This window comes from Amblyomma maculatum, chromosome 4 (assembly GCF_055883805.1).
Source record: "Amblyomma maculatum isolate TAMU_Amacu chromosome 4, ASM5588380v1, whole genome shotgun sequence".
NCBI lineage: Eukaryota > Metazoa > Arthropoda > Arachnida > Ixodida > Ixodidae > Amblyomma > Amblyomma maculatum.
The window spans coordinates 96777609-96804724 of NC_139347.1; the positions used below are offsets into that span (position 1 = coordinate 96777609).

General features: G+C 45.7%; 1 protein-coding gene across 1 annotated transcript; it reads right to left on the minus strand.

Annotated features, from left to right (window-relative positions):
• Positions 1-26525, minus strand: cass (apoptosis inhibitor cassowary). Its single transcript, XM_084602235.1, has 11 exons — positions 26349-26525; positions 25869-26030; positions 23721-24038; positions 23115-23345; positions 18006-18188; positions 13970-14154; positions 13625-13718; positions 11918-12043; positions 6492-6535; positions 4758-4900; positions 1-1257 (listed from the first exon to the last, which is right to left on the minus strand). The coding sequence occupies exons 1-11, from the start codon at positions 26415-26417 to the stop codon at positions 1169-1171; spliced, it is 1644 nt and encodes a 547-aa protein (XP_084458361.1). The 5' UTR covers positions 26418-26525; the 3' UTR covers positions 1-1168.
• Between the last annotated feature and the right edge of the window lie 591 nt (positions 26526-27116).

The following is a 27116-nucleotide window of genomic DNA, read 5'->3' on the forward strand; positions in this document are numbered from 1 at the left end:
CTTAATTAAAAACTTTATTTTGGTGTTATACAAACTGCCCAATTTGCAGGAGGAAGGATCACAAAATTTGTTAAACGCCAGCAAGGAAGCCTCCATATGTCTCCCAGCATGTTAAGTGCGAATCCTGGTGGCTGGCAGGCATATCTGCCTGGCAGCCCAACCAGCAGATCACATCAACGCCACTGTTGTGCGTGGTATTTGTTGATCGTCAACAGTCCTTTGCCTCTTCCCATCTCAAGCACTCATCTCACTTGAAATAAAGAAGCCTACTTTTTATTAATCTGTGCATCTCAGCAAGGCACAGAATGAAACGCTTATGGCAAGACTCAATGCTGATGAAAATGATTTGCCTTCTCACGATGCTCTAAACTGAAAATGCAAATCCAACAAGGACAGAGAAAGGGGGGAGGAGAGAAGGAAAGCAGTCAGATTGCACAACCTGAGCTATTTACAAATCAGCCCAACCACACAGAATTCCTTTGCCAAGCACCACAACCATGACAAAGGGAACTACTTGTGTTCCGTATCATCACAGGCGGCGGGCATGGCAGAAGGTCCAAATGGCAAGCTATGAAGGATGCCGCAAGCATACACATGTAAAAACAATGACTCAGAAAAAAAAAAAAGAATAAAAAAAGCACACATGCATCCAGAAAAGGATAAAACCAGAAGCAAAGCAAGAGGCTCAATTGTTATTGTACAATAACGGCACAAAATCTACAAAAGCACACCCACACGAAGCCTTAAAATTTTGGTTCCCACAAACTCTGCCGGTAAGTTGCCTTTAGCTTTGTATCAATCCACCCACGCGTGCGGACAAGTACGTTTGGTAGATGAGCGATCACAGGAAGGGCATTTTCACGTCCAGATATTAGGTAGAAACAAGTTGGTAGGTCAGAAACACACAAATAAAAATAAAAGCTGTACAAATATTTCTGCGGTTGGGCTGTCAATGCCTGCTCCCTCGTAATGATCTGACACATCTGAAAGCTGGACGAGAAAAGAGAAAGAGGCAACGCAAGGCGAGCAATGCAGATATCAACAGCAAAACATAGGAGGGAAATGCTGACAATGAGAGAAGTGGATGCTGGCAGCTGACGCATGTGGTGAGATGATGGAGGGTGGGGAGGAGATGCGAGAAAGTGAGCAGCCCAGCACCCTAGACTGCTCACGAGTATATCCGTCCCCGCCAACCTCCCCTGCTTCCGCCGCGAAACTTGTTGAAGCCACCACGGCCACTGCCCCGATTTGCAGGAGCTGCAAGAATCAAAAGAAGCATTGTGAAAATTAATGGGCCTTAAAAACCAAAACTATTTGCGTCCCAGTATTTTCATCTGCATGACGTTTCACACAGCTTAGTTATTGCAGTGCACTGGAAGCATTATGTGGATGTATGTGAGAGGTATACAATAGACATCAGAACGGCATTATGCCATAAAAGAACAGTGACGTGCCAAGTAGCGCCCAAAACAACAACTGGCCAACGCGCACGCCGATCGCAGCAGTGGGATAGCGCGAAGTTAAAGCGAAACCGAAACTATGCGACTGGGCTGTTTCAGTAACGGGGAGCTTCTCACCATCGTCGTGTCTGCCATAGCCTACATGAAGCGTGTGGACACCACTTTTCTATGTAAGTGAGGTTAAGGAGGTGTATCACAGTGATCGCTGGCTGTGCAACGCGATCCCTCATCCGAATGAACTGCAGCAAGCTCGGTCATTAGAATTAATGAGCGTACGGAGCCACAGATTTCTTACTTGGGAATCGGTAGGTACCGTGCCTGTGGTTCGAATTATCCGAATTTCTAATTATTCAGGGCCCGAATTAGAGATTTCACTGTAGTAGTATATGGTTGCCTCATGTTAGAATACGTTGCCACAACGAAGGTGTGACCTGCAAGCTAGAATCCCATTTCTCTTTTGAAGGGTCCATGACCAGATTTAGACATTTTGCATGAGGAAGCTCATTACATGAAACAGACTGTTATGATAAGTTGTACAAAATAAAGAACCACACATGCACTGTAGGCCCAAAGTCACGTCAACGACCACTTGCAATCTCTGTCTATAAATCCAACCTCCTCTGCTCTACACTGAACCTGAGGACTTGGCAGTAATGGTGTAGTTCGCTGCATTTCACTGGTCTTGCATTCTGGCTCATGGATTAATTAAGCAGGGCAGGATTAAAAAAAAAAAAGGAGACTAAAGTTAATATGCATGTCCCCTAACCATTTTCCTTCACTTCATTTCCCCGATACACTACTGAAATATACTTCACAGTTCCTCTAACTGCATCAAATTAAAGAATAGCAAAGCGGAATCTATCGTAAATAATGGTTATCAATGGCATGGTATCAAGGGGGACACTAACAATTCATCTAAGTGAACTACTGTCGACAAAGGAAAAAAAAAATGTTATGTACACTATTAGTAAACACCATGCATGCTTCTTTACATCTTTAGCATGTGACATGCTTATCTGGAATGGTAAAATGAAGAGTTATTTCATACACATCTGGGTATAACAAGAAAAATCTTCAACGAAAGGAACCTGCGAATTGAGTTCAGGGCAGCCTGTCAGTGTGCACACAAAGACAAGCCAGCAAACATTTTAGAGCCTTTCAAGTGACACCACCCATGTTTTGGACATGGCATTGTGATGGCGTCAGCTTCAGAGAACATCATAATACAAGCCCAACAATTAGTGCGCCTAAAGGCCCATTCACACTCGTGACTTGCAGAGGTTGTGCGACTGTTCTGGTCAAAAAGAGACTTTTACAAATGGCCGCATTGGTCGATCGAGCGAAGCTCAATTTTCCAGCCTTGCTACAACTGGTCACAAGCCAGTAGCCGATCAGCGGCTCGGATGAAATCAACAGAAGTTAGCTCTACATCTGGCTTCTTCTGGTTGCTGTTGAACAGTGCAGATCGATGGTGATGGTGGCTATGCCCTTTGTAGCGGGTCGCCACTGACGACAGGACTCATTTCGACCGGGTTGCCTTCAGAAGTGTGAATATCAGTCAAGTCGGAGTGGCTTCCTTGTCGCATGCGACACTCGGTGGCATGCCCTTTGTGACTCACAAGCGTGAATGGGCCTTAAGACAAACGCATCAGGCTGTGTGTGGTTCTCGCACGGCGTTTCGCAAGGAGGAGACAAGGGGCCTGTGCAGGAGGAAATATGGCATGCCTGTTCCTCCTCCCAAAGCAAAAACAGGAGTGACAAAACAATTTGAGAGGTAAAGCATCAGCAATGGTAGTGGAAGGGAGAGAGGGAGATTTTCTTCCTCATTGCACATATCGTCTCCGTTACATTTTTCAGATGTTCCCCTCAAACTGATTCCACTCCTCTCCTAATGCTACTAGAAGGAGGAATTTTTTGTAAACCCCAAAAACTCTTCCCCAGTCCTAAAGCGAAAGCAGGTAGCCTCATAAGACACAACATCTGTGATTTCATATATATTTAAGCAGGTTAGAATCAAGGCCGCCCTCCCTTTGTTTTTGTGATAAGGCCCCAGGCTGCAACCTCTATAAAGCTGCCTCCCTAATCGAGTGCTCAAGTGTCTAAGGTCTCATCTGTCAGTTGCTCTTTTGTTGCGGAAGTAACACTAAGCTCTCCGCGTTGGAGCCGCCGCCACCTCCGCTGCGCGGGTGACTCAAAGATGCCGCTGCGCCAGGAGGGAGTGACGTCACACGGTGCACAGCTGGCGTGCCAGGGCCACCGCCGACTCCTCCGTGGCACGGTGACTCAGAGATACAGCTGCCACGTTCGCCGCGGCACGCATGCGCAGTGATGACATCACTGCTTTTCCGATACGCCAGAGCCACTGCACATGCGCGGAGCATATATATGTGGCACCGCGCCAGTACCGGCGCATTCACCCATGAAGTTGAGCCAAACAGAGGCTGATCACCTTAGGCGAGCGAATCTTCGTAATTCGTTGTGTCCGCAATTCTATTCGGGATAGCCACTGGTCAACCATAGGCAATTTTTGGCTATATTTGTTTAGGTGCCCCAAACGCACGTTTTAGTTTCGCGCCTTGGTTTAGTTAAGCCCACGAGGTATAGATGCTACTCTGACTTTCATTTGCTCACCATGTTCACTTCTCTTTTACCCTGAACAGGGGTGCACTGTCTCTTGTCTGAAAGCTACTCAAACAATTCTGTGCCCCGCCCTCCAATACTGCTGGTTGCGTTTCAAACATACGATGATGCCATGAAGCGGAAAAAAAAAAGTAAAGGAAGCAGGCCCATAACACAGGTGTTTGCACCTCATGCTAAAGACGCAGGAGAAAAAAAGAAGGCTAGCTGACTTTCGAGCTAGGCAAGGAAAGCTAAACTAAAAGGGGTGTGGTAGAGAGAGAGAGGTGGTAAAGCAGCATGACTGTGAAGTGCATAATTCCGCCGCTAACAAGCCTTTCCAGGACTTTTTCATGGCTACTCTTTCTAGAGACAATAACAACTATTGGCTAACAGTACTTTTCTTTCTATTTAGCACAGAGTGATCAAGGGCCACTATAAATAAGAGTATGAAAACAAAAAGCAATGAAGCGACACACAACTCTTCAAGCTCATTCCAACAACCGGCCACTAAAAAGAAAAGACAGAGAAAAACAAAAAAAAAACCGGGCACATTAGTTATAGTAACAAAATTCCCCCTGAGTAATAACAGTGAGCTAACGAGAATCGAATGCAGCTAATGTTCCGGCCCAAGCAGTTGCAGCATTGTGAAGCAAGGGTAGGGGGAAGCAGTCTGCTCACCCTGAAAGCCTTGTACTTTGGTGCTGTACTTGCCGCCTGGGGGACTGTAGAGCTCCCGCTCATTCTTGGATGTGGGTGGCATCCTCTTTGCCCCTTTGTTCGCATCCTCGGGGAAAGTAATGCGCCGCTTCTCTCCCTTTGCCCTGCGCGACAAGGAAGGCAGCACATTTGAAAAGGTTCCGGTCAGCTAGCACACACACGCACTCTATCTAGCAAACGTCCTCTTCGCCGCAACAACATGCTGGCAAGTGTGGTCACGATTCGGGTGCTCGCCGCAACAACATGCTGGCAAGTGTGGTCACGATTCGGGTGCTATTATTGCCTCATCATTGTCGACAGAAGGTTGTCAGCAGAGGTGTCACGTTTTCAAGAGCGAAAGTTCAAAAAATAAATTAATAAACCTTGTCTCCATCAGGAATCGAACCTTCATCCCTTGGATCCCCAGCCAAGCATTTTACCATTGCGCCACATCCCGAATCATGAAACGCTTTTCATAATTCCCCTTGGCTACCGTGAGGATGATAGCGGGATTCCGCGAGTGACAGATACTGCGCCTTTCCTTTCCTGTACACAAATTATAGAACGCCGGTGAACTTTGATGCATTCAATGCTATGCTGGTAGTGTTCGACAAGGGGCGCGCGTCATGACAGGTCATGACGTCACCAGGCGATTCATGCATATATGAAGCTGACCCCGCCGGGCGTCCGATTCAGGCGTTCATGCGGCGCCTTTTATTTGCCGCTTCCTCGAACGCGGCACCACACCGCAAACAGAAGCAGACCCAGATGTCTAGGAGCTGTTAGTACAGCAGGCATCAGCGGCGTTTGAAATTGATTTACATGATAGAAAAGGCAAAGTATCTGTCACAATTCTCTGCAGACATGTACACAGCGTAAAGGAAGGGAGGAAGGTGGGAGCGAAAGAAGAGAGGGAGGAGGTGCCGTAGTGGATGGCTACGATCCACCGCGCTATAATGGCTTTCGCCTCATCACACTTTAGTCATCCAAAGTGCCCTCTATAATTTACTTTTTTTTTATGAAAGAAACAGCAAAAAGACTATCATATACGCATGCGCCAGTTTTCTACTATTTTTCGCAGTATACTCACGACAATGTAGCCCAGTAAGGAACAACAAAGAATCTGCTGGTGGGCAATTTTTCTACACCACAAGCTTCACGCAACCATTTCCACAAACCTAAACAAAGCAAACGACAGTGATGTGATGCCAAAAAGTGCACCTACGAATGTAATCTTGCATAGAGTTTAGAGGCCTATTTGATAATTTTGGCCCATTTGATACCATTCGATAATTTGAGTTCTCAGTTAATTTTAATTCAGACATTTTTTTTTCTAGAGCCTTGAAGGCTGAATCAGCGAGAGTTTACTCTGGACTGAGCAGCGATATGACGACTCCACCCGGTTTCACCAGGTCCTTTCTGTACAAACAAACTAGTACATGAAATCCTGTATTATATTTACATTTGATATCTCAGTAGAGTATACACTTCTGTGTAGTTGTAGTTTACTTTAATTTGCAAATACCAAGTGAATCATGAAATAAACAAAGATGCACAGTGTTTGCTATTTTTTTTATTTTTGATTATTTTTTTCCCCTGATCAAACATTAGATATTCTAAGACATTTTTCCCCACATTTGTATTTGAGAATATTTGGATACACCTATTTAACACAGAACATAGCAGACAAGAATGTGTACAGAAAAGGCTGCTTACCCAGCTGACGGAGAGGTTTGAGCATTGTCAGAGGCTGGCTTTTCCTTGATACAATGAAAAAAAGAACACAAACAAAATCAATGGCAGCCCACAAAAAATTCAAATTTTTTAATGATTTCTTCATTCCATTAACACATATGGTCCTTTTTTCTTGACCTATATGCGGTAGATTCCCGTTCCGGAATAATATGAACAATGAGAAATCACCTGGTTGGTTTTCAACGGAATTCAGTGTAAAACAAATCAGCTTAATTTACTTCCAAAAATGCTTACCTTGAACTCTGTACTATCTAGAGACATGCTCCACCCACTGAACGTGACTGTGCAATTGCCTTACACATGATCCCAAAATAACAAGAACACCAGCTTTAAGACACTGTGCCCCCTTATATATATTCTAAATTCTTGGAGCAAAACTGGAGTGCTACTGCTCCTAGTGAAATTGGGGCCAAACAAAGTTTTCCAAGAAACAGTCAATGACTGAGAAATTTTTGGGTTCAAATAAGACATTTATTCTACAAGTTGTAGAAGTCCTAAGCATCGTTGGCAAAAACAATATCATTTTATATGCACGGATTGAAGGAGTACAGACCAAAATTTTACGTTTTGTTTTTCTTTGAAATAGTAAGCAAGACAAAAGTGTACACAAGGAATGACATGGAATCCACCTAAAGCTAGCTAAATCATATATAATTGAATATTTTGCTTATGCAGTTTTGATTTCAGCTTCAATTCAATTGCTGTACGATGGGTGTGATATTACAGACAAGTTCTAGTCATGAGAGTCTTGAAAAGAGACTGCCCTACACTAACTGCTTATTAATTTTTTGCAATTACAGGTCTTGGACTAGCTTGCGCAAGATTGGCTGCGAATGAAGGAAGCGACCGTACTGCAGTTTGTGTGCCTCATATGATTTTAAGGGGGGATGAGGGTCTTAACTTTTTTTTTATTTCTTAACCTATCTTGCTGAAAATTGCCATGGTGATATACCTTTGAATGGTGATTCCAAATATGTATTTAGATTTGAAATACCTCATCTAGACATGAAAATATGGCAAGATAATGTACCGCACATAGTGTCTTTTCTTACGGGCCATTACGGCAATTTCTTAATTAAAAAAACTGGTTTTAAAAATATGCTGTCATTTCCAAGAGCCTACTGCACATCCTAAAACTAAGGAAATTTTTAAGAAGTCATTATATAGGTAATGAATGAATAACAAAGTTGGGAGAAAAAAAAACAATGTGGGATAATTAGTTTACATCTGATCTAATTGCTAGTCTATCAGACTATCGAAAATGGAAAGCTTTAGGATGTAGCTGAGATTTTACTGAAAAAAATGATACCAAGTTCAATAAAATCCGTGCATGCAAACATTATGAAAAGTTCCGTAAGGCAAGGCTTTTTACCAAATAAACAAAGCTGAGAAAACTGCATTCAAAGTTTTACTCACTGTGCCACTTTTGTTTTCCAATCACATGGAAAGATTTAATGCTTTAGCATGCAGCCCAGTTATTGGTGAACAAAATGACACCAAATTTACATAAATCTGTTCATGTAATGGCTGTGAAAATCTATGTATGGCATTGGCACTTGACAAAAAAAAGATGCTCAGAAAGTCACTTGCTACAGTCTCTGAATCTTAAATCATTCACATAAGTCCTGGGCAGTAGTCTTGGGTTTTGTCAGGCCTGTGCCTCTTGGCCATCTTCTTCATCTTTTCACTATCGGTGTGACCCTTATCAGACCTGCACAGCCTCTGTTTATCTTTTTCAAGGCTCCTACGAATGAGGCACCTGCCAGGGCTATAACCAAGCTGCTCTGCAACAGCTCTGCTGGTTGCTGCCATCCCTTGATTGAAGCGAGAAACTGCTTCTGCAACAGCCCTTTGAACAGCCAGCAAAGAGTCATGCGTGTTTTTAGAGCATTGGCTCCAGGCAGGCACTCGATAGCATTCTGTGTCATGCCATCTTTGCAGCGCTTCAAAAGGGCCTCGTCACCCAGCTTGGCAAAAACTGGCTCAAGCGCAGTGCGAACATGGCCTGGCAGAGGGTTTTTGTGTGGTGGAGGCTCCACCTGGTTTGCCAAAGCACGATTGAAGGCACACCATGAATCAACTCCTTGAGGACAGCAACTGTGATCTGGGGCTTCATCTGTTGAGGTCAGGTGCAACAGCGTAGCTTGCACTGCCTTTTTCATGCCTGCGACGTCGTGGCTATGGCTCCGCAAGGCATACCCATAGTAATTGGTGATCTTTTTTATCTTTTCTTGGGTAAGGTTGCCCTTTCCGCCAAGAGATTGCCCTTGTGCCTTCTTTTTCTCAACCAAGTTGCGAAGAGCCGTCCCCATCCGCTTGTGGACATGGTTGAGGCAGTCCTTCTTTTCGATGGATATATATCCATACACGCCTTCTTGGGTCAATGCATGAAATGTGCGGCTATCACCATCCGAAAGTATGGTTGTGTACCGCAACCCATTTTTTTCCAAGGACCTATTGAATAAAATCATAGCTGCTTTGGTCTCCATTCGTCCGGCATTGCAGTCAATGTTCTTCATACACTTGTGTTTCACAGCCCAGTCACCGTAACCATCATCACTGGGATCAGGTGCCCTTTGGCACCCACGACAGTACCTCGAAAGCACAACATGGTCCAGTACAAGGCCAGTGTACAGTTCTATAATGCAGCCAACTGCAATATTTGAATTGTGGCCACGCGTTTTCCATGTGCCATCAAATATCACTTCTACATTTCCTGTTGGGTTCAGGAAGTCTTTGTATAAGTCCTTCACCACTTTGACACTTGCTGCTTCTGTAGCAGTAGCAACTGCCTGGCAAGCTTTCACCATGGTGTTCATGTGCCCCCTGAAAGTTTTGTGGTGAAGTCCTTGGTGGGAGAGGTTCATTGTTGCACAAAAATCCGCTAGAGCAGTCACTCCCTTCCCTATACTTTGTATGCCTTTCATCGCCTGCAGATTTACTTCAAAGAGTGTGATGCTCGATTTCCCGGGCACTCGTGGCGACGAAAAGTGCCGCTCGGCGAAATCGCAATTCAAACATGTGAGCACTAACTTCACAGCTAAGCCATACTCTCTTCCGCTGCATTTCGCGAGTTGAACACTGGCCATCCCACACTTTCTGCAGCTTGTGGATGCAAACAGCTTCTTCAGTATGCTCATATCAACAATTATATACTCAGTGCCGCGATCGTCGTCTACACTTACTGTGCTGACGTTCATCAGCTCGAACTTGCGGGAAGTCGCAGACTTCTTCGCCAATGACGTCTTGGCGTTATCTGCACATTTTTCGCATTCCATGCACTCCGCCTCCGTAAAAAACACTGTGTCCAAACGTTGAACACGCGAGCTCGGTTTAGCCGCGTCCGTCGGCGCTGAAGCGACGTGCGGAAACGTCGAAGTCGTCGTTAGGCTTAGCTCAGCCGGCTGGGCCGCTTCCGACGACACAGAATTTGAAGCGACTCGCAGAGCATCAAAAGTCGATATTTTCGACGGGCGCATCCACTGGAACTGCAGACACTTGCGGTAACACCGAAGTTGACGCCGATCGGCACGGTCCAGCCGCGGCGTCCACCAACGAAGCTGACATCGACGATTTCGGTCCAGCCGCGTCCATCGGCAAAACTGTGGTCGACGAGTTCAATCCAGCCGCATCCGCCGACGGCCCTGCAGCTTGCGGCAACACCGAAGCTGTAGTTCTTGATGTGGCACTCTTCTTATTCCACGCGCGTCTCCTTTTGCCGACTGCTTTTCGCGTGCTTGCTTTCAAGCGCGCGTCTCGCGCCATCGAGACACGCGGAATAGACACCAGGCAGGCAAATACACACGAAAACAATAACTTCGAAGCTAAGAGGAGCGAGTTAATAGTCAAAATATTTACAGGAACGATGAGAAAAAATGCAGAACGGGAAATGCTAGGAAACAAAGAGGAGCGCAAAAAATCACGTGCCAGCGGGCAAAAGCAGACGACGAAGAGTCGGCAACGCGGTCGCGGGAGGTGAGGCATGCGTCAGGGCCAATCAGAGGGCTGCGCCTCGGAGAGCGCGCGCTTTACCCAATCAGCGGCTGTCTCGCGACGATTCACCCCTTGCGGACGGATGCCGAAAGCTCCGCTGTGCGAAAACCTACAGCGTGTTGAGAGACGCCAGGAGAAAGAGCGGGAAACGAGCTTTCAAACGAGACCAAGATGGCGCCTATCGGTTCGCGCCGCGCGGAGCTACGGCGGCTTGAAAATGGTGCAAATTTTCGCGTTTGGCGTTCAATTTCGGCTCACCGACGTTTCTAAATTGCCGTTTTTTTAATACTTTGAGTAGGAATTGAGCTATAATATTTTGTAGAGGCATAGTCGGGACATTGAAGACTTCAAAACAGCAATTTTTGAAAATTGCCATTTTTGACCATTTTTCGCGATTTTAAGACCTGCGTCCCCCCTTAATGTGTCTGTGACGTCACAGCTGCCGTTCGGTGGTTGCAACTGAAACCGAAACTCTATTAAAAAAAAAATTCAGTTATAGATTCGATTTTTTTTTTATTGTGCAATCCATGCTGGCATTCACGCTTTGTACTGCTCTGCACATCATTAAAAAGAAAACAAAAATGTGGTGTCTCTACTTCTGTAATGCATTGGTCGTGGTTGTGGCCTTTTTTGTGGCCTCCGTCTTTTGCCTCCGTTTTGACGGAGGCAAAAGACGAGGAGAAATGCCAGCTACGGAGAGAGTAGAGGCATTTCTCTGTTGCACAGTGAATGTCACGCAATTGAGAAAGCTGAGAATCCGCTGTCTGCAGGTGGCTCACAAACAACAGAGCAGAAGTTTGTGACAAGAAAAGCCAATAACAAAAACTAACTAGGGTTTAGCTCTGTTTAAACCAATTAAAATGTGTGAAAACATTGCTTGGAATAGTTTTGCTGGCTGGTATAGCAATGAGAGACTGGCACAGAGCTTGGCAAAATGTTTGTCTTAGGCTTTAAATTTATAAGATACAAAACTGTGCAGGTTTCTGCTATACAGTCTGTGCTGGAGCTTCATATCACCAGTGGCTACGCTAGGCTTAGCACAGGCCTAATGATGTGCCTAGCTGATATGGTAACTAGCTATGCACATATTTTTCTGCTCAGTTCCGGTGATCCTACATGTGCTTTCGCACTAAAAATGTGTGGAGATGATGGCATAGTGCAAGAACTATACAAAGAAAAAAAAAATGAAAGTTACCATCAGATACACTGAACATGCAATATAGGAACATTCAGTCCATCTGTAAGCTGCCCTCCACAAGCTAACCAACTCCAGTTTTTGGGGTTTTCAGAACTAACAAATGTTAATTACACGATTCATACAGAAAAGGGAGTAGGATTTGGCTGTTCTGACACCACAGAGGAAAGAGGATCCGCAAAGGCGGCCAGGAGCGTACATTTGTGGCTGCAGGTTTCCAGGAGAGCGTGATGGTCGACTTGAACGATGGTGGAACGTGGAACAGGTCCCGTATGAGTGCATTAATATTGGATGTGGTTTTCAGAGCTGCCACCTTGAGTTTGTTCTGAGGAAATAAAGTAAAATTACAAAAATGTAAAACTCCGCTTCAAGCACAATGCACAAATCATTTTTGCCATTTAAGTAACAAACAGCATTGGATTTCAAAGGACTCTGCGTGCGGCTCTGCATCTTTGGGATAGTGACCAGTTTATTAGCTCAATTTGAGAAATATATGCCCCTATGTTTTGTCCTTAAACCTTCTGCAAGTTTATTAGTACGGTGACACCCCGTTACTGCACAATTTAAGTACTTCTTTACATTGTATAGGCACAGGAACAGGCATGTGAAGGAATAAATGCAGTTTCTCATACTGATCCTAGAGGCAGTACATGGCTTTATGACAATCTTTTGCAATTTTGGGGGATGGCACAGTTAAATATTTACTATAGGCTTTCTCTTGAACACAGCTACACATTGATGTCATTCACACTGCTGTAGCTGCATTCTAGAAAAAGTTACAGCTGTCTGAAACTTCAGATGTGTTTTTCCCATTTCAGTGTTTTTGGGCACTGCACGCAGCCTTATAGAGCTTTTTTCTATTTTGTTTTTAAGCAACATTGGCAAATTAGGTATCGCTGTAATTGTACTAAAAAAATCTAGGGGGTGATGCTATTCATACTGCACTAGTGCAGTTGTGCTAATTACAAATTGCCATGGTAATGAGAGATAATTCAACAAAAATGTATGTAGTAATAGTTGGTCCCTTTCCTTTCCTATAAGTTGCTTCCAAATGAATAAAAAATAGCATCCCCTCCTAGAGCGTGTCTTTGGTATAGAGTCTATGTGCTTACTTTTTGTGTTTGGCAAGGCAAAATTGCCAGAAAGCCGTGTAAAAAGCACCCTCTGATTATTTTTTTAATACTTCCACAGTCCCTGAACCAGTGTACCTATCAAAAATCCAAGTACAGATTTGAAATCAGCATGAAAAACTGATCAAGGATGAAAAGTTTCATTCAGATTAGACAAATAGTAATAAAATATACTTTAGGACCCATTAAACTGCCTAAAATGTGTGTCTGCTAACATACTGACTTGAGATGATAAGCACGAGCCAAAAGAATACAGTGTAATCCACTTATAACGATAACAAATACAACACTATATCACTTACAACGATCAAATTCTTTGGATTTATCAGTTTTGTCATTGCCCATACGTAAAAATAAAACATACATAAAGATATGACTGTTAGCTACACATCAGACACAACGATAGCTTTCTGACTGCCCAGATATTTAGCACGAAAATTTGTCTGAATGCACCATGAGGGAATAATGCGAAAACTCTGCACAAGTGCCACAAACGACTCGACACGGAGAAATCTGCGAGGGGTGTGCGGTCAATCGCAGACATTCTTTTTTTTTTTTTTAAATTCAGCATTCTATGCTGGTTAGTTATGCTATAGGAATGGATGAATATGTTAGAGTATGTTTATTATCAGTACTGTCAAATGCATACCACAGGTCTGTACTGCCTAGACAGACCTACATCGAGTGCCCACCTCCGTAGCTCAACCCTTATTTACTTGCAAGGCTGCAGGTAGACAACAATGTGCAATGTCGTAAAGTCCCAATTTTGGACATACCTCTTCAGTCTTCAATTCAGCAGGCTTTTTTCCTTGTAACGCCAAGCGAAGCTTCTTTATGTAGCCCTGGACACCCCGAGCAAGATACTGCAACCTGCCAGGGTCATGTAAAAGGCACAGCTGAAGCCTCCTAATGTAGTGAAAGTAATTTGCAAACAGCATTGCTATGCTGGTCACATGAATTAAACTCTATGTATCATAGACTTCAGTAACCCTTGGTGCGCTGAATTACGAAATGCTTCTTGAGTTTATCCAACAGTAACGTCTCTTTCCATGCTTGCTCAACTAGTGCTGGAAATGAAGCTTTGCAGTTGTAGCTAGCCAGAGGGGAAGCTGCAAACCGACCTGAGTTTGAAGTCCCTGAGCCGCTCTGCTGATTCGTCGGCAGTGAGGAACTGGGGATTCCGCTTAGCCAGCTGGTGGAAACTGTACATGAGGCACTCCACGTGGCTCAACTGAAGCTCAGGCTCATGCTGCTGATCCGCGGAGTTCTCGGTCTCCTCACCCGCCGGAGGCAGGGGCATCAGTTCCTGTCGAATATGGAAGAAACCAGAGAACCTTCATACATATACGAATCAAGATTATGTGGCTCACAGTAATGAAGTGTAGGAAAGTTTTGTAAAGTAGAATCTTGATATGAATCTCATGTGGTCATGAAAAATGTTTGATCATATAAAACTCGGTTTGATTTTTAAGGTACAATGCCCCAAAACCACTCAAGTCTATAAGAAATATTTTAGTGGAGGGTTCCCAAAATTTTGACCAACTGGGGTTGTTTAACCTGCACTGATATTGCACAGTATACGGGCGCCTTGCTTTTCACATCCATCAAAAATGTAGCTGGGACTGAACCTGCATCCATGGGTTGAGCAGTCGAGTGCCCTAATCACTGAGCAATGACGCAATGCAGCAATGCACTGCTCTCCGAAACTCCTTATCCAAAATTAAAAACAATATACATTAAAGCGGCCCCGCGGCGGTGATGCAGTGGTAAGACGCCCGGCTACTGTGTCGGAGTAGCCGGGTTCTATCCAGACTGCCGGCAGCTGCGTTTTGATGGGAGGCGAAACTAAGTGGCATCCGTGTGCTGTGCGATGTCAGTGCATGTTACAGATCCCCACTTTGGCACCCCTTTCTGCTTTCACTCCCATCTTCCTTCCTTCCTCTACGGCATGGTTCAGGTGTTCACACAAGTGTGACAGATACTGTGCTTTTCCTTTCCTGTGAACTTATCATTATACATTAAAGCCCATAAGACACATTTTAGCAGACTTTTCTAAGGCTAATGGGACATTTCCGGCCTTGCAGTCACAGCTCTCTAGAGGCAAACCTCATAACACACGCTGAAATAGCGAATTATCAGTCGGATAAACTGAAGTTTACAATGATTTTTGGCTTGGTTGGTCCAGACAATTCGCAGCACCGCCCAAGAGCCGATGGCTATCGCTTCTGCAAGCAGGCTTGCCACAAAGTGGAGAAAGCCCTATACCAGTGGTTTTTGGACATCCGCAGAAAACATCTACTAGTCCCCGGCCCCATGCTGCAACAGAAGGCAAAAGATTTCGCCTGCATCCTGGACGTTGAGGAGTACGGCTGGAAGTGGTTGGGTCCAAAGATTTAGGGAACGCTACTCAACCAAAGTGGTAGCAGGTGAGAGCCATGCCATGGATGCAGGACATATGACGTGGTATGACAGAAAGGTACAAGCCATGCACAATTTTTAATACGGACGAGACTGCCTTGTTTCGGCAGCTACTGCCAAGAAAAGTGCCATGGAGGCAAAATGAAAAAGGCCCGAGTCTCACGACGAACATGGACGGCTCCGCAAAGTTGCAACTGCTTGTCATTGGCAAGTTCAAGTCTCCAATGTTCTGAGAGGGTGCACTCTGTTCCCAGTGACATACAAGTTGAATTCAAAGGCCTGTATGACCAGGACGTTATTTGAGACTTGGCTGAGGGTCTGGAATGAGGAACTTTCAAAAAGTGGATGCAATTGCCTCCTCCTCGACAACTGCTCCGCGCACCATTGCGGCGTCTCGCTCAAAACATAGAGCTCTGCTTGTTGCCACTTAAGGGGGGACGTGGGCTTTGAAAGTCGAAAAATCGCGAAAAAGTCGGCTTTTCAAAAAGTACTTATCTCGGCTGAATATGTTCTAAACTACCTTTTCTATAACTATAAACGCCTAATTCATCATGGAACTGATTTAAATTAAATATACAACTGGGCGCGGCAGCCCCAGAGTCACGAGCGAATGGCAAAAGCACCCAAACTTCGCGTGCGCACCATTTTTCTGCCGCTAAACCGAGCGCCGCCATCTAGGTCTTGTTTTGTTTGTGAATGCTTGCCCTTTTCCATGTTGCCTTTGGAGGCGGCGTCCGCGGCGTAGCAGAATTGGGGGCCTCACAGGGATTGTTGAGCTTCCCGCGTCTCGAATTCGGGCTGTGATTGGAAAAGCGCGCACTCCGTGAGAACGTAGGGGATAGCACGACTTGCTGCACGCGCTGACGCGGTGGCCCCTCCCTGGCGCGTCGTTTGCTCTGGCTGCCTACTGAGCTGGCGTTCTTTGTGCACTCGCTGAATTGCTTCACATTTCACCATTTTTGAGATCGCCATGATCATCGCTGATTACGGATTCTGGTGGCGTGTTTTGAACGGTTTTGTGCACCTTGTGGATTGTCACACGGTCGGCCACGATGCGCGCTAAGAAGTTCAAAACACTGCATACGTCGTCGTTCTGTGAATGCCGTCCTAATCGCGAAGTTAGCGAAGCGCGTTGCCAACGATCGCGGAGATGCTTCTATCAGTGCTGCCTTTGCAACAACACTACTAGACCGACTGCACTGCCACTTCCAACTGCGTATCTTTCGTGTCAACGTGAGGAGACGGTGTTTGAAGCGTGCCTGCTATACCGACCATATCAACCTCGGCGATCTGAGCCTCCAGTATAAAGTCTGTCATCACAAGCGATAACGCGTCAGCGTCGTCCACCATTTGCATGGAAATGCACTTTCCGAGAGAATTGGGGAGGTGGAGGCACAACGTGCTGCAATGAAAAACAAACTTTAGACTTGAAAATGCTGCTTTAAACTTCAAGGGCCATTTTCTCAGAATGAATTTTTTTCATGGTATGGTTGCTTATTCTCGCAGTATCTCTGGAACCACTAATCGGATTCCCACCTGTTTTTTTTTTATTGTGTGCCTATAGCGCCCGCCGACGCTATAAAGCGGAGGCGCTGAGATCAGCGTTACCAGCCAGTGTTAGAGGAAAATAAAGATGTACAGCGCGTGCTCGGAGCGCAAGCACGGCAAGGGCTGTTCAGAATGAGAAGCCTGCCACGCTGGTCATCTTGCTCTGGTGCTCCACTGCGACCCTGCATATTTGCAACACCTGAATAAATTTCCGAGGGCAAGACAAGCTTATTTTTTTAAAATATTGATTCTGGAATTAATAATAAACAATCGAAATTAGGCTAATGCAAGTCTAATTAGTGGCACTAACCTCAATGCAGTGCTAAAAATTTTCAACAGGGAAATTAAAAAAAAAGGGCTCTGTCTTGCCCTCTGGTACCTATTCAGGAACCTTCATAATGAATTTCATAGCACCAACACATTTTGCAAGTTCTCCAGGCATGGTACAAGGAACTCATGTGAACCATCCTGATATACTTCGGTTACTTGAGTACCAATGTGCACAGATCCACGGAACTTTGCAGTTATTCAAATGGCTGTGCCATGAGTCTACCATGAAAATTTCATTCAATTATCTCAAGAAACAAAAAAGTTGGTATTCAAAGGTAGCCTCCCCCCGTAACGCCACAGCGGTTTTGTTGTGACAGCGAGCCCACTGGACTCCGAAATTGCTGCAGACATGTTGGCATCTGGTGCCGGTGACCCCGACGAGTTGCCACTGGGAGACTATCGTTCTCACCCGACGCTGCAAGAAGCCCTTTCTGCTGCCGATGTGCTGCGGCGATATTACGTTGAAATGCAGGGAAGTGGGCTGGAGTTCGTCGAGATCATGTCATGTGTCGGGAACGCGATTCTCCTTGATGGTGCCAAACACAGTGCTCAGGCGAAAATCAATGCCTACTGCAAATAAATGTAGATTTCTCTGTAATAAACTTCTTTTGGAGTAGATTATTCATGGTGAGTGGCATGATTTTTCATTTGTTAATGTTTTGATCAACTGTTTTATAACGAATTATAACCAATTCGATGCTGAAGTTTGTTATAAACAGGTTCGGTTATAGCGTACTACTTCGTATATCGAACAAATCTCGTTATATCACGTTATTCGTTATAACCGGGTTTTTGACTACCAGCTCACGAGTAAACATGGCCAAGAAAGCTTTGACAGCTTCACAACATGTGGACACTCACCAGCAATTTGTCAAAGACAAGCTTGAGGCAGCCTTGCAGATCCTCTGTTGAGAGGTTGGATGCGAAGGGTGCCGTTTCAGCCAGCAGTTTGAGGATCTCCAAAGTCTCCTCATCATTTGCCACTTGGCCTGGGAGCACCTGCTGGCACAGGTGATCTACAAACTTGGCCGAAGACACGTACGGCTGCGCATAAGACAAAAACGGTCACAATGAATACCCATCTAAGGAAAAGCAATAAAACGATTGAAAGAAGATGTTCTGGCTTTGCTTCAAAAGTTAGCGATAGGGAATCACGTCAGTCAGCACAAGCCCACTTGTGTTCACAGCATGGCAAGGACCTCTGACACTGACCGCCAATTACAGCCGCCGACTGATTTCTTGGACTCCAAAAATTCGTACATATTCGATTATTCGGACTGCTTCGCAGCACCGTCACTCTTCCCATAGGCCGTAATGCATAACAAATACCGAAATTTCGGACACTTCGCAACGTCTCATTTGATTTTTCGGACCCTCCTTGAGCCAACTCGATCGACAGCAGCTGCCCACACCGACGCTTACTGAAGCATGAAGCGCCATTTCTGTTTTGGAATGAGCCTCCTTACCGCTCCACGAGGTGGCAGTAGTGGCTGAGTCCGCTCATCGTCATCGCTTTTGTGTGTTCCGGCACAATGGCTAGTTTCAGTCTCGCCTATCCAAATCCAGGTCAAATCCGGTAGTCTCTTCTTCCTTTGTTCTTTGTGACGGCGTGCGGTGCAGTTAAGTGTGCAGTGTTCATTCTACTTGTGTTGCTTGTGTGTTGCATACGCCTAGCAGTGAGACCAGCAAAGCATACGGAAATGGCGCCAACTTGGGGCAGTCAGCGCTGGGAAATTCAGCTAAGAAGCGCAGCAAATACGCAACGATGACAATGGTGAAGATCGCCGTGATCCATCAAGTGCAGAACGGCCGCCGGCAAAGCGAAGTTGCCCGAGAGTCCGGCATCTCGAAGCAGGCCGTGTCGGACTATATGAAGAACAAAATGAACATTTTGAACGAATCATCGAAGTCTTCTTCAGCGCTGGAAAGAAAAAATTTCAGAGAGGGCAGCCACCCAAAGCTCGAAGAAGCACTCCTTATGTGGCTGTGTGACAGTTGCAAAGCGGGTCCCAGTGTCAGGCAATCTTCTGAAACAAAAGGCGGAGGCAATCGCACTGCGAATGAACATCAAAGGCTTTAAGTTCAGCGATGGCTGGCTCCATAATTTTAAGAAGAGGTACGACCTCATTTTCAAGAAGATATCAGGCGAGAGTGGTGCATGGACCACTACCACTCCGACAGACTGGAGTCGCTGCTGGACCAATTTTCACCTGATGGTGAAACAGGCCTTTTTTTTATAAGATGTTACCCGAGAAGACAGTCTGTGCCTGGCGACCCCTGCCACGGCGGAAGGCATAGCAAAGACTGGGTCACAGTGATGGTTGGCAGCAACATGTCGCGAAACGAGAAGCTCCCGATTCTTGTAACTGGGAAATCAAAGAGACCGAGATGTTTCAAGGGGGTGAAAACATTGCCCGTGTGATATGAAGCAAATTCGAAGGCTTGGATCACGCAGCATTTTTTTCGCTGCCTATGTACGTAAGCTGGACCGGAAATTCAAGGCCCAAAATCGCAAGGTGTTACTCTTTGTGGACAATTCCGGTGCACATGGCCACATTGATGACCTGGAATCCATTCGGTTCTTCCTGCCACCAAACCCAATGAGCGTCTTTTAACCCATGGACCAGGGTGTGATTTAAAATTTGAAAGTGCTATACAGAGCATGCTTGCTGAGCCGCATGGTTCTGTGCATTGACAGCGGCAAGCAGTATGCTGTAACTCTGCTGTCCGCGATCAGCATGCTTGCCGATGCCTGGAAGGCAGTGACGCCAGCCACACTCCGAAACTGCTTTCGGCATGCTGGATTTGTTGGAGTTGAAGCGGATGCCGCGGCCCAGGATCTCACGTCCGACATGCTTCCCACAGATGGCAAACATGTGCTGCAAGACTTGCGCAGTGGCGGCAGAGTGATCCTAGACGCAGTCACCTTTGAGAACTTTTCAAATGACACAGTTCAGCACTCGCATGTGTGAAGCTGAACGATGACGAGATAATTCGTCAGAGGACAACGCACCACCTGTTCCGCTGGCGTCGCACGTGGACCTTGTGAAAGCGGTGACAATGCTTTCAGCTGCCTACAGTGACAGCACGACCCTTTCAGAGATTCAAGCCGACCTGATTTCTTGCAAACGGAGGAACGTCTAGCAGCGTATTCATTATTTTTTTCCAGCCAATTGCGGGGCCTGAATAAGTGTGTAGATACAGTAGAATCTCGGTGATACGAAATTCAAAGGGAGACGAAAATTTTCGTATCACCCGAAATTTCGTATCACCAAAAAACGAGCAAAATTCGTTTTCAAGCCTTCCAACAGGTATGAATTATTTATTTTCGTTGAAAGAAATCGCGTATATCCTTCTGCACCTTCTTTTCCGCGAGATCTGATAACAGAGTTTTGAAAACTGAAAAATTGGGCCGCTGTCCTCTCCCGCACTGACTCGGAGGTCCCGGCGCGCCGCAGAACATCGATGGCGTGCATCGTTTCTGCTGCCGTCGGCGGCGGGTCATCAACTCTTTGGTCGTCGTCATCTTCGTCACTGCATGGAATGCCAGGCTGTGATGACGCTTCCTCCGCAATATCTTCAACCGTGCGGAGACCACAGGTGGCGAGGTCGTCGTCCGCGGTGACAAAATCGTCAACGCAACAGTCGACGTCAAGTTGATTCCAGACATCGATGGGAATCGGGTCTGGCACTTGCGAGGCAGTAGCCACAGCGGATTTGAAAACCCCACACTTCGCGAAACAATTGGCGATGGTTGTAGGAACGACGCGATCCCAGGCAATTGCAAGAAAATGCACAGCGTCCAGAAGAGTGATCTGGAGATTCGTGTCCTTCCTTTCAATCTTCGCGAGGAGGCGGCGCACCAACAAAGCTTTGAAATGGTGCTTAACATTCCTTATAATCCCAGCATCCAGTGGTTGCAAATGACTTGTTGCGTTCGGGGGCAGGAGCACCACCTTAACACTCTGTAGTGTCATTTGTTTTGGATGGGCGGTGCACTGGTCCAGCAGCAAAACTATTTTTCTGTTGTGGCAAGACATCTTGCAGTCGAGGTACGTGACGAATTCCTTAAATAAAGACGACGTCATCCATGCTTTTTTGTTCGCCTTGTAGACGCAGGGCAATCGACCGGCTGCCTTAAAGCATCGGGGCTTTTGATATTTGCCAATGACTGTCAGCGGCATCTTTTCCGATCCGTCGGCGTTGCAACAAAACAAAACTGTGATACGTTGTTTGCTCTTTTGTCCACCCAGGCAGGCATCGCCTTTAAAGCACAAGCTTCTTTCGGTCTGGAGACTGTAAAACAGCCCTGCTTCATCTACATTAAAAACATCACGTGCCTCATGTCGCGCTATGTAAGACGGCAGTGTGGTTGTCATCCAGTCTTCCACGGCGGAAGCGTCGACTTTTTTTCCTTCGCCACAAACGGTCTTGTAGGAAAGATTATGACGCACCTTGAACCGGTGAATCCATCCACCAGAGGCCTGAAAGTCACCAATTCCAAGTGTGAGTGTGATGTCCGCTGCCTTCTCACAAAGCACTTTTCCGTCGATGTTGACGCCGGCCGCCGTGACCTCTCTGAACCACGTTAGAAGAACCTCTTCCAACTTCACATGGTGGGCAGTTTTGGCTTCTTTAGAATTCATCGCGAAGTGCTGCACATTCTGCATAATTTGGTCGCGCTGACCAACGATCGTTGACAACGTTGATAGCGGCAGGCCTAGCTCCTTGGCCATGTCAGTGCGCCTTTTCTTGGGCTCTTTGTCCACTTTATTTAAAATTTCCAATTTGTCTTTAAAGGTCAGTGCCTTTCTCTTCCGTGACATTGCAGTATGATGTACCTTTTCGCGTTGCCAAGATATCACAAAACGACGCGCTATCAACGCGGTGTCAGCCTCAACAAACGAGAAAACGAAGCAACGTGTAGCAACGTATTGCCGCTGCAGCAGAGACTCCGTAAAGCGGAAGAGCGTGGCCTGCAGGGCGGCGGAGAAATGTAGAGAAGGCCGCAAGGCCGTGCGCACAACTAAAAAAAAAAAAAACAAACAAAATGTGGGGGGGAGGGGAGAGAAAGAGAGAGAGCGGGAGGGGAGGGGGGGGGCAAGATATTGCCGCCTTCCTTCGCCAACTTCGCTGCTGCCGCGGGTTGCCAAGCCGGTTTTTTCCCGCTGCAAATTTTTCTTCTTCTTTCGCGCGCGTGTGCGTGATCCGTGCTATCAGTGCTGCGCCGCTGCGCACGCTTTTCTCGCTGTGCGTGTGTACGTGGGCCTCGACTGGTCGTGATACCGAAGTTCGTATCACCCGTAGCGAAAAGAAAAAGTGTTCGGAACATCCGATTTTTTGCCCACTGAACGCAATGCAATTTGGCCGGGGAATTTTATGAATTCGTATCACACCGAATTTCGTATCACCGAGATTCTACTGTATAAGGTTTTCTTTTTCTGGTTCTGTTTTTTTGAACTCCTGTTTATTCGGATTTTTCGGCGGTCCCCATGAGGTCCGAACAATCAGTCGGCGACTGTAGCCCTGTTTTGTGCCTACTGTAGCCCCGTAAATTCCTGACCCTTAACCTGACTCTTGGTTGTCCCCTGCTATGCTTCCTTTTACTGTCCATGCCCCACCTGCTTGCTATGTGAAGGTCCCAGGAAATATGAAAAAATAACCTCAGTGAACAGGTGCGGTGCATGTGAATACATATGACAATCACTCATCATAACAAGAGTCCAATGACCACCTCCACAAATGTAGTCCTGAGCCATCAGCTAATAGCAGAGCTATTGGCAAACAAGTTAGCTTTCTCTGTTAACCCAAGGTGCTCTCTTATCGTCTCTCAGCATTGCTCCTATTATGCTTTTGTGCGAAACCTCCCTAATGTGCACCCCCCTCAGAAATGTAGTTGATGTTTCTCGTTACGGCCAGCGTGACCTACTGCACCAATGTTGGCCATAAGGGTGCAAAAGTCCCACTCACAGAGAAATAGGGCAGGGCCTGGCGAATGCACTGGACGAGTTTGGCGAGTGCTTCCGGTCGGGAACATGTATCTCCTGCGCCACTCGTATCCACAAGAGGCTTGCCCAGGTCGGCCTGCTCTGCGGCCAGGTCTACCAGTGCCTGCTGGCCAGGGATGGTCTTGGCAAGCTTCAGTCCCGACAGCAGCTGCATCAGGCTTGTGAACTCCTGCCCAGTCACGTCCTGCATCACCTGCACAGTGAAATCAAGCAGTCGTGTTTACTGCATAAGAGAAAGAGAGAGAGATGTGTGTGATGTTGGCTTAATTAAAGCTTATCAATGCCGCAATAATGTTACAATGAGGACTAAGTACATTGTGTGTGAAGGCAAACCACTGAATTTGTTTCCACACTGCCCTCCAAAACAGAAGAGAACCTAAACCTGCAAACACCACTCATCACTACTGGATCACTCGACCACTCCTGACAGCATGTTCCCAGATGTAAAAAAAGGAAGAGACCCTCATGAAGGTAGATAGTAATAAACTTTTCTTAGTTCACTTCTTCTCTACAACTTTAACATAACGGCAATAAAAAAATATGCACAGGACACCAACAACCAACTCACCTTGCAGCACTCCTGAAAGAGGAATTCCTCCACTTCCTTTGTAAGCACTTCAGCCCCCATGGCAGGCAGCTTGGCGCAGAGGAATTTGATGGCACGTTCTCGCACCAGGTCCTCCCCGGCCACCACCTGAGAGAACACACCGCCCAGTGTGCCCCGAGCATCCAACTTGACCAAGGTCACCAGTGAATGCTGAATGACGAGCAGCTCTGTGTGGTCCTCTGTGAGCAACAGCTGGGCCAGCACGTCTGCTATCTTCGGCACATACTCCTTGCTGTCCTTGCAGAAACTTGGCAAGTCCTTGATGGCCTGCTTCCGGATCTGCACAATTAGAAGCATCCTTCAATCGGGTTTCCATCCTAGGAAAACTGCCAAGTAGGTAATTACCTGTTTTTGTGCAACAGCGCTGCTTAGAAAGTGTTCTCGTGTTTATGAGTGTGCTGCTCGAGATGCCAATGATGCCTCTTTTCAATGTATCGCTGTTTTAGTTCCACAGCAGCTGAAGAATCAGTGCTACTACAGCTGCAAGAGCCGCATTGTCACGGCTGTAAAGTTCAGTCAAACTGCAGTTGTTGCTCTCTTATGTTCAGAGTACAGAATAACTGATGTACAGGGACGATAAGAAAGCAATGCGAATAAAACGGCGTTTCTATGCTCTGCTGTTCAAATTTCCTGTCGCACTTGTGACACAAGACATGAACGTCAAACATAGCGTGCAGCCACAGCGCTGTTTCCATATATATTTATTGTGGTAGTGCTTTTATAATGACAGTTCCCAATTAATAGTTATTATAGAAAACAAATCATCCATGATTGTTTACTATCCTTGTTGCTGTCTGTTACTTTTCAGTATGTGTCAAAGGTGTTGATGTGTTATGTTGCTCTAATTTTAGACGTCAGGTGTCCAAACACTTCCGTGTGGAAACAAACTCGTTGCTAAATAAACTTACCTCTCCTGCTATAGACTACTGTCAAGGGGTTCTAGTGCTTTTTGAATGGCAAAGAGAAAAAGAAAATGTTTAGTCATGATGTCTAGGATAATGGCAGCAGACCAGTATTGAAATCACGTAACTTGACAAGTTTCAGTGATTTATATAGTCTCCCTGTAATTGTTCAGTGTGTAACAGTACAATGGAGACAGTAACTTTTGTCGATTCAAAAACAATGTTTAGGGATTTTGCATGAAAATTGGTTTCTTCTAAATCATGTACACGGGAAAAATATTTCAGCTGTGTGTGATGGTGCAAGGATATTGCTGTATTATCTGCAAGCACAAAGCATATGCAATGACAAAGGACTAAATAAAAAGCATCAAAAAAACTTGGCGCTGGGAGAGTTCTGTTAGCACCACAACACACCAATTTTCATTATCTAGATGCTTGACCTAAAGCTGCTGCATTACTAATGATAATGCTAGTATCTCAGGGCACTGACTGTTGAGCAATAAGGCCAGCATGCTGCATGTGCCAATAGAGGATGCAGTCATTAAAGTTGAAGTGAAGCAGCTAGTACACCCAATTACTGCACAAGCTGAACACAGGTTAATTGTGTTGGTGTTTCAGACTGATGATTTATGCATGCTCTACAGTGCTGGCGACTGTGTGAACCAAGCACAGACAATATCTGAATATTGCATCACCAGCTTCAAAGATTTGCTAGATGCGTGGCTGTAAACCTTTTAAAATGTGCATAACATTCAGCGAGTCCAGAACAACCCGCATGCAGAAACGGAACCTCTGGCATTGAAATTACTGTACTTGGGCTAACATCGGAAAACTCGCAGGTATAAATTTTCTTTTTCGCGAACGTGTAGGTGACTTTGCTTCACAGTGTCGTTCTCCCCTATTCTTGCATCACAATTTGAAATGTATTTTCAATATATGGGGGTGTCCACCTTGCAAAGCTTTTTTCAAGAATAGTTAGGTCCAAGAGATAAATGTGTACTTGAGAGATCACACTCGAGCTATTATTAGAACGGTAAACAGTACAAGAACGTGTTCAAATCAGGACAGAGATCTTTCGACAGATTTGGCGCGTAGTTCAGAGCAGATATGGAAAAGGGTCATAAGAAAGGCGGAGATGGGAAGTTGCAGTAAACATTCTATGCAATCCGCTTACGCGAGCAATGACCAGCAAAACAGCGTCACTCACAGCAACATCGGCATCTTCACATAAATCCAACTGGGCGTCAATGGCCTTCTCGGCCAAATGTGGGAAGCTCTTGAAAAACCGTGCAATGAACTGGGAGGCCAACCGCTTTTCACTCGGCGTACCCTTGACCGATTCCAAAATGTCCAAGTAGTCACTCTCGTGCTGCAGAAAATTAAGAAAAAAAGAAAAAAAAAAAAGGATATTAGGGTCAGGCAAGAAAGAAGAAACTATGAGGTTGAACACTTCGCGAATTTGTTAAACCAACGGACACAAGCGCACGTCACCCTGCCATGTTGACGAAAGATGCAAGCATCAGCTTTGAGCTAGATTCTACTATGTGCAGTGCCTTTCATTAGTGTCAAGCACAAAAATTTGAGGACAGATAGCAGTGCACAATCGCAAAGCCGGCGTTTTCATTTTAGTAGGCTTAAGGGTAGAAGGCGGGCAGGGAACCACCATTCATAGCAGGAGCAAGCTAACCTCAGAAACTTTGTCCCCTGCGGACGCCAGGACGTCGTACTTCTTGTAGAGAAGGTCCACTTTGTCCATTTTTGCCGATCCTAACAAGTAATTCAGGGGGAAAAAAAGCAAGATGTCACATTAAAAGCGCAGAACGTGTTTAGCCGTTTAGCGCGGACAAGAGCAAACCGCTTCGATCACAGCATGGCCGCAGATTTTGAGCAAACGAAGCGCTGCGGATTTCCATCAAATTTAAAACTACAGAAGTGCTATTGGTACTAACTACCAACAGAATTGCAAAAAAAGGCTCTGCTAAAGTTGGTTGCGATAAAAAAAAAGAGAAATCACGAAAGAAATTCTTGCAAATATCGTTTCGAAACTTCGATTAGCGCAAATACAGCTCTTTGAGAGGTGCTGGCCTCTAGTGCTAAATGTGTTAGGCGTTTGCAATTACGGATTTACGCGCGAAAATTACAATATTTAAAAATTTGTTGTTCGAGGGAGCGGAGCGGCCTTTCTACATCGACGGAAATAAAGTTATCTTGAACTCGAACTTGAGGGGTCATTTTAATTCCCTAATTGTAAAGTCAGTAATGTTCCTGCGGAGGTTCTTCTCAACGCTTGACGGATGAAGAGTATTGTTGGGAGCAGGTCTTCTCGGAGGCGAACTAGCGACGAATTGATACACGATACGTGCACTGAGCCTAGCCTGGTCGACCAGAATTTCTGTCAGAGGGCCTTCAAGTACCTCCGCGTACATTAACGTTCATGCGCATGGCCTGGACGGAC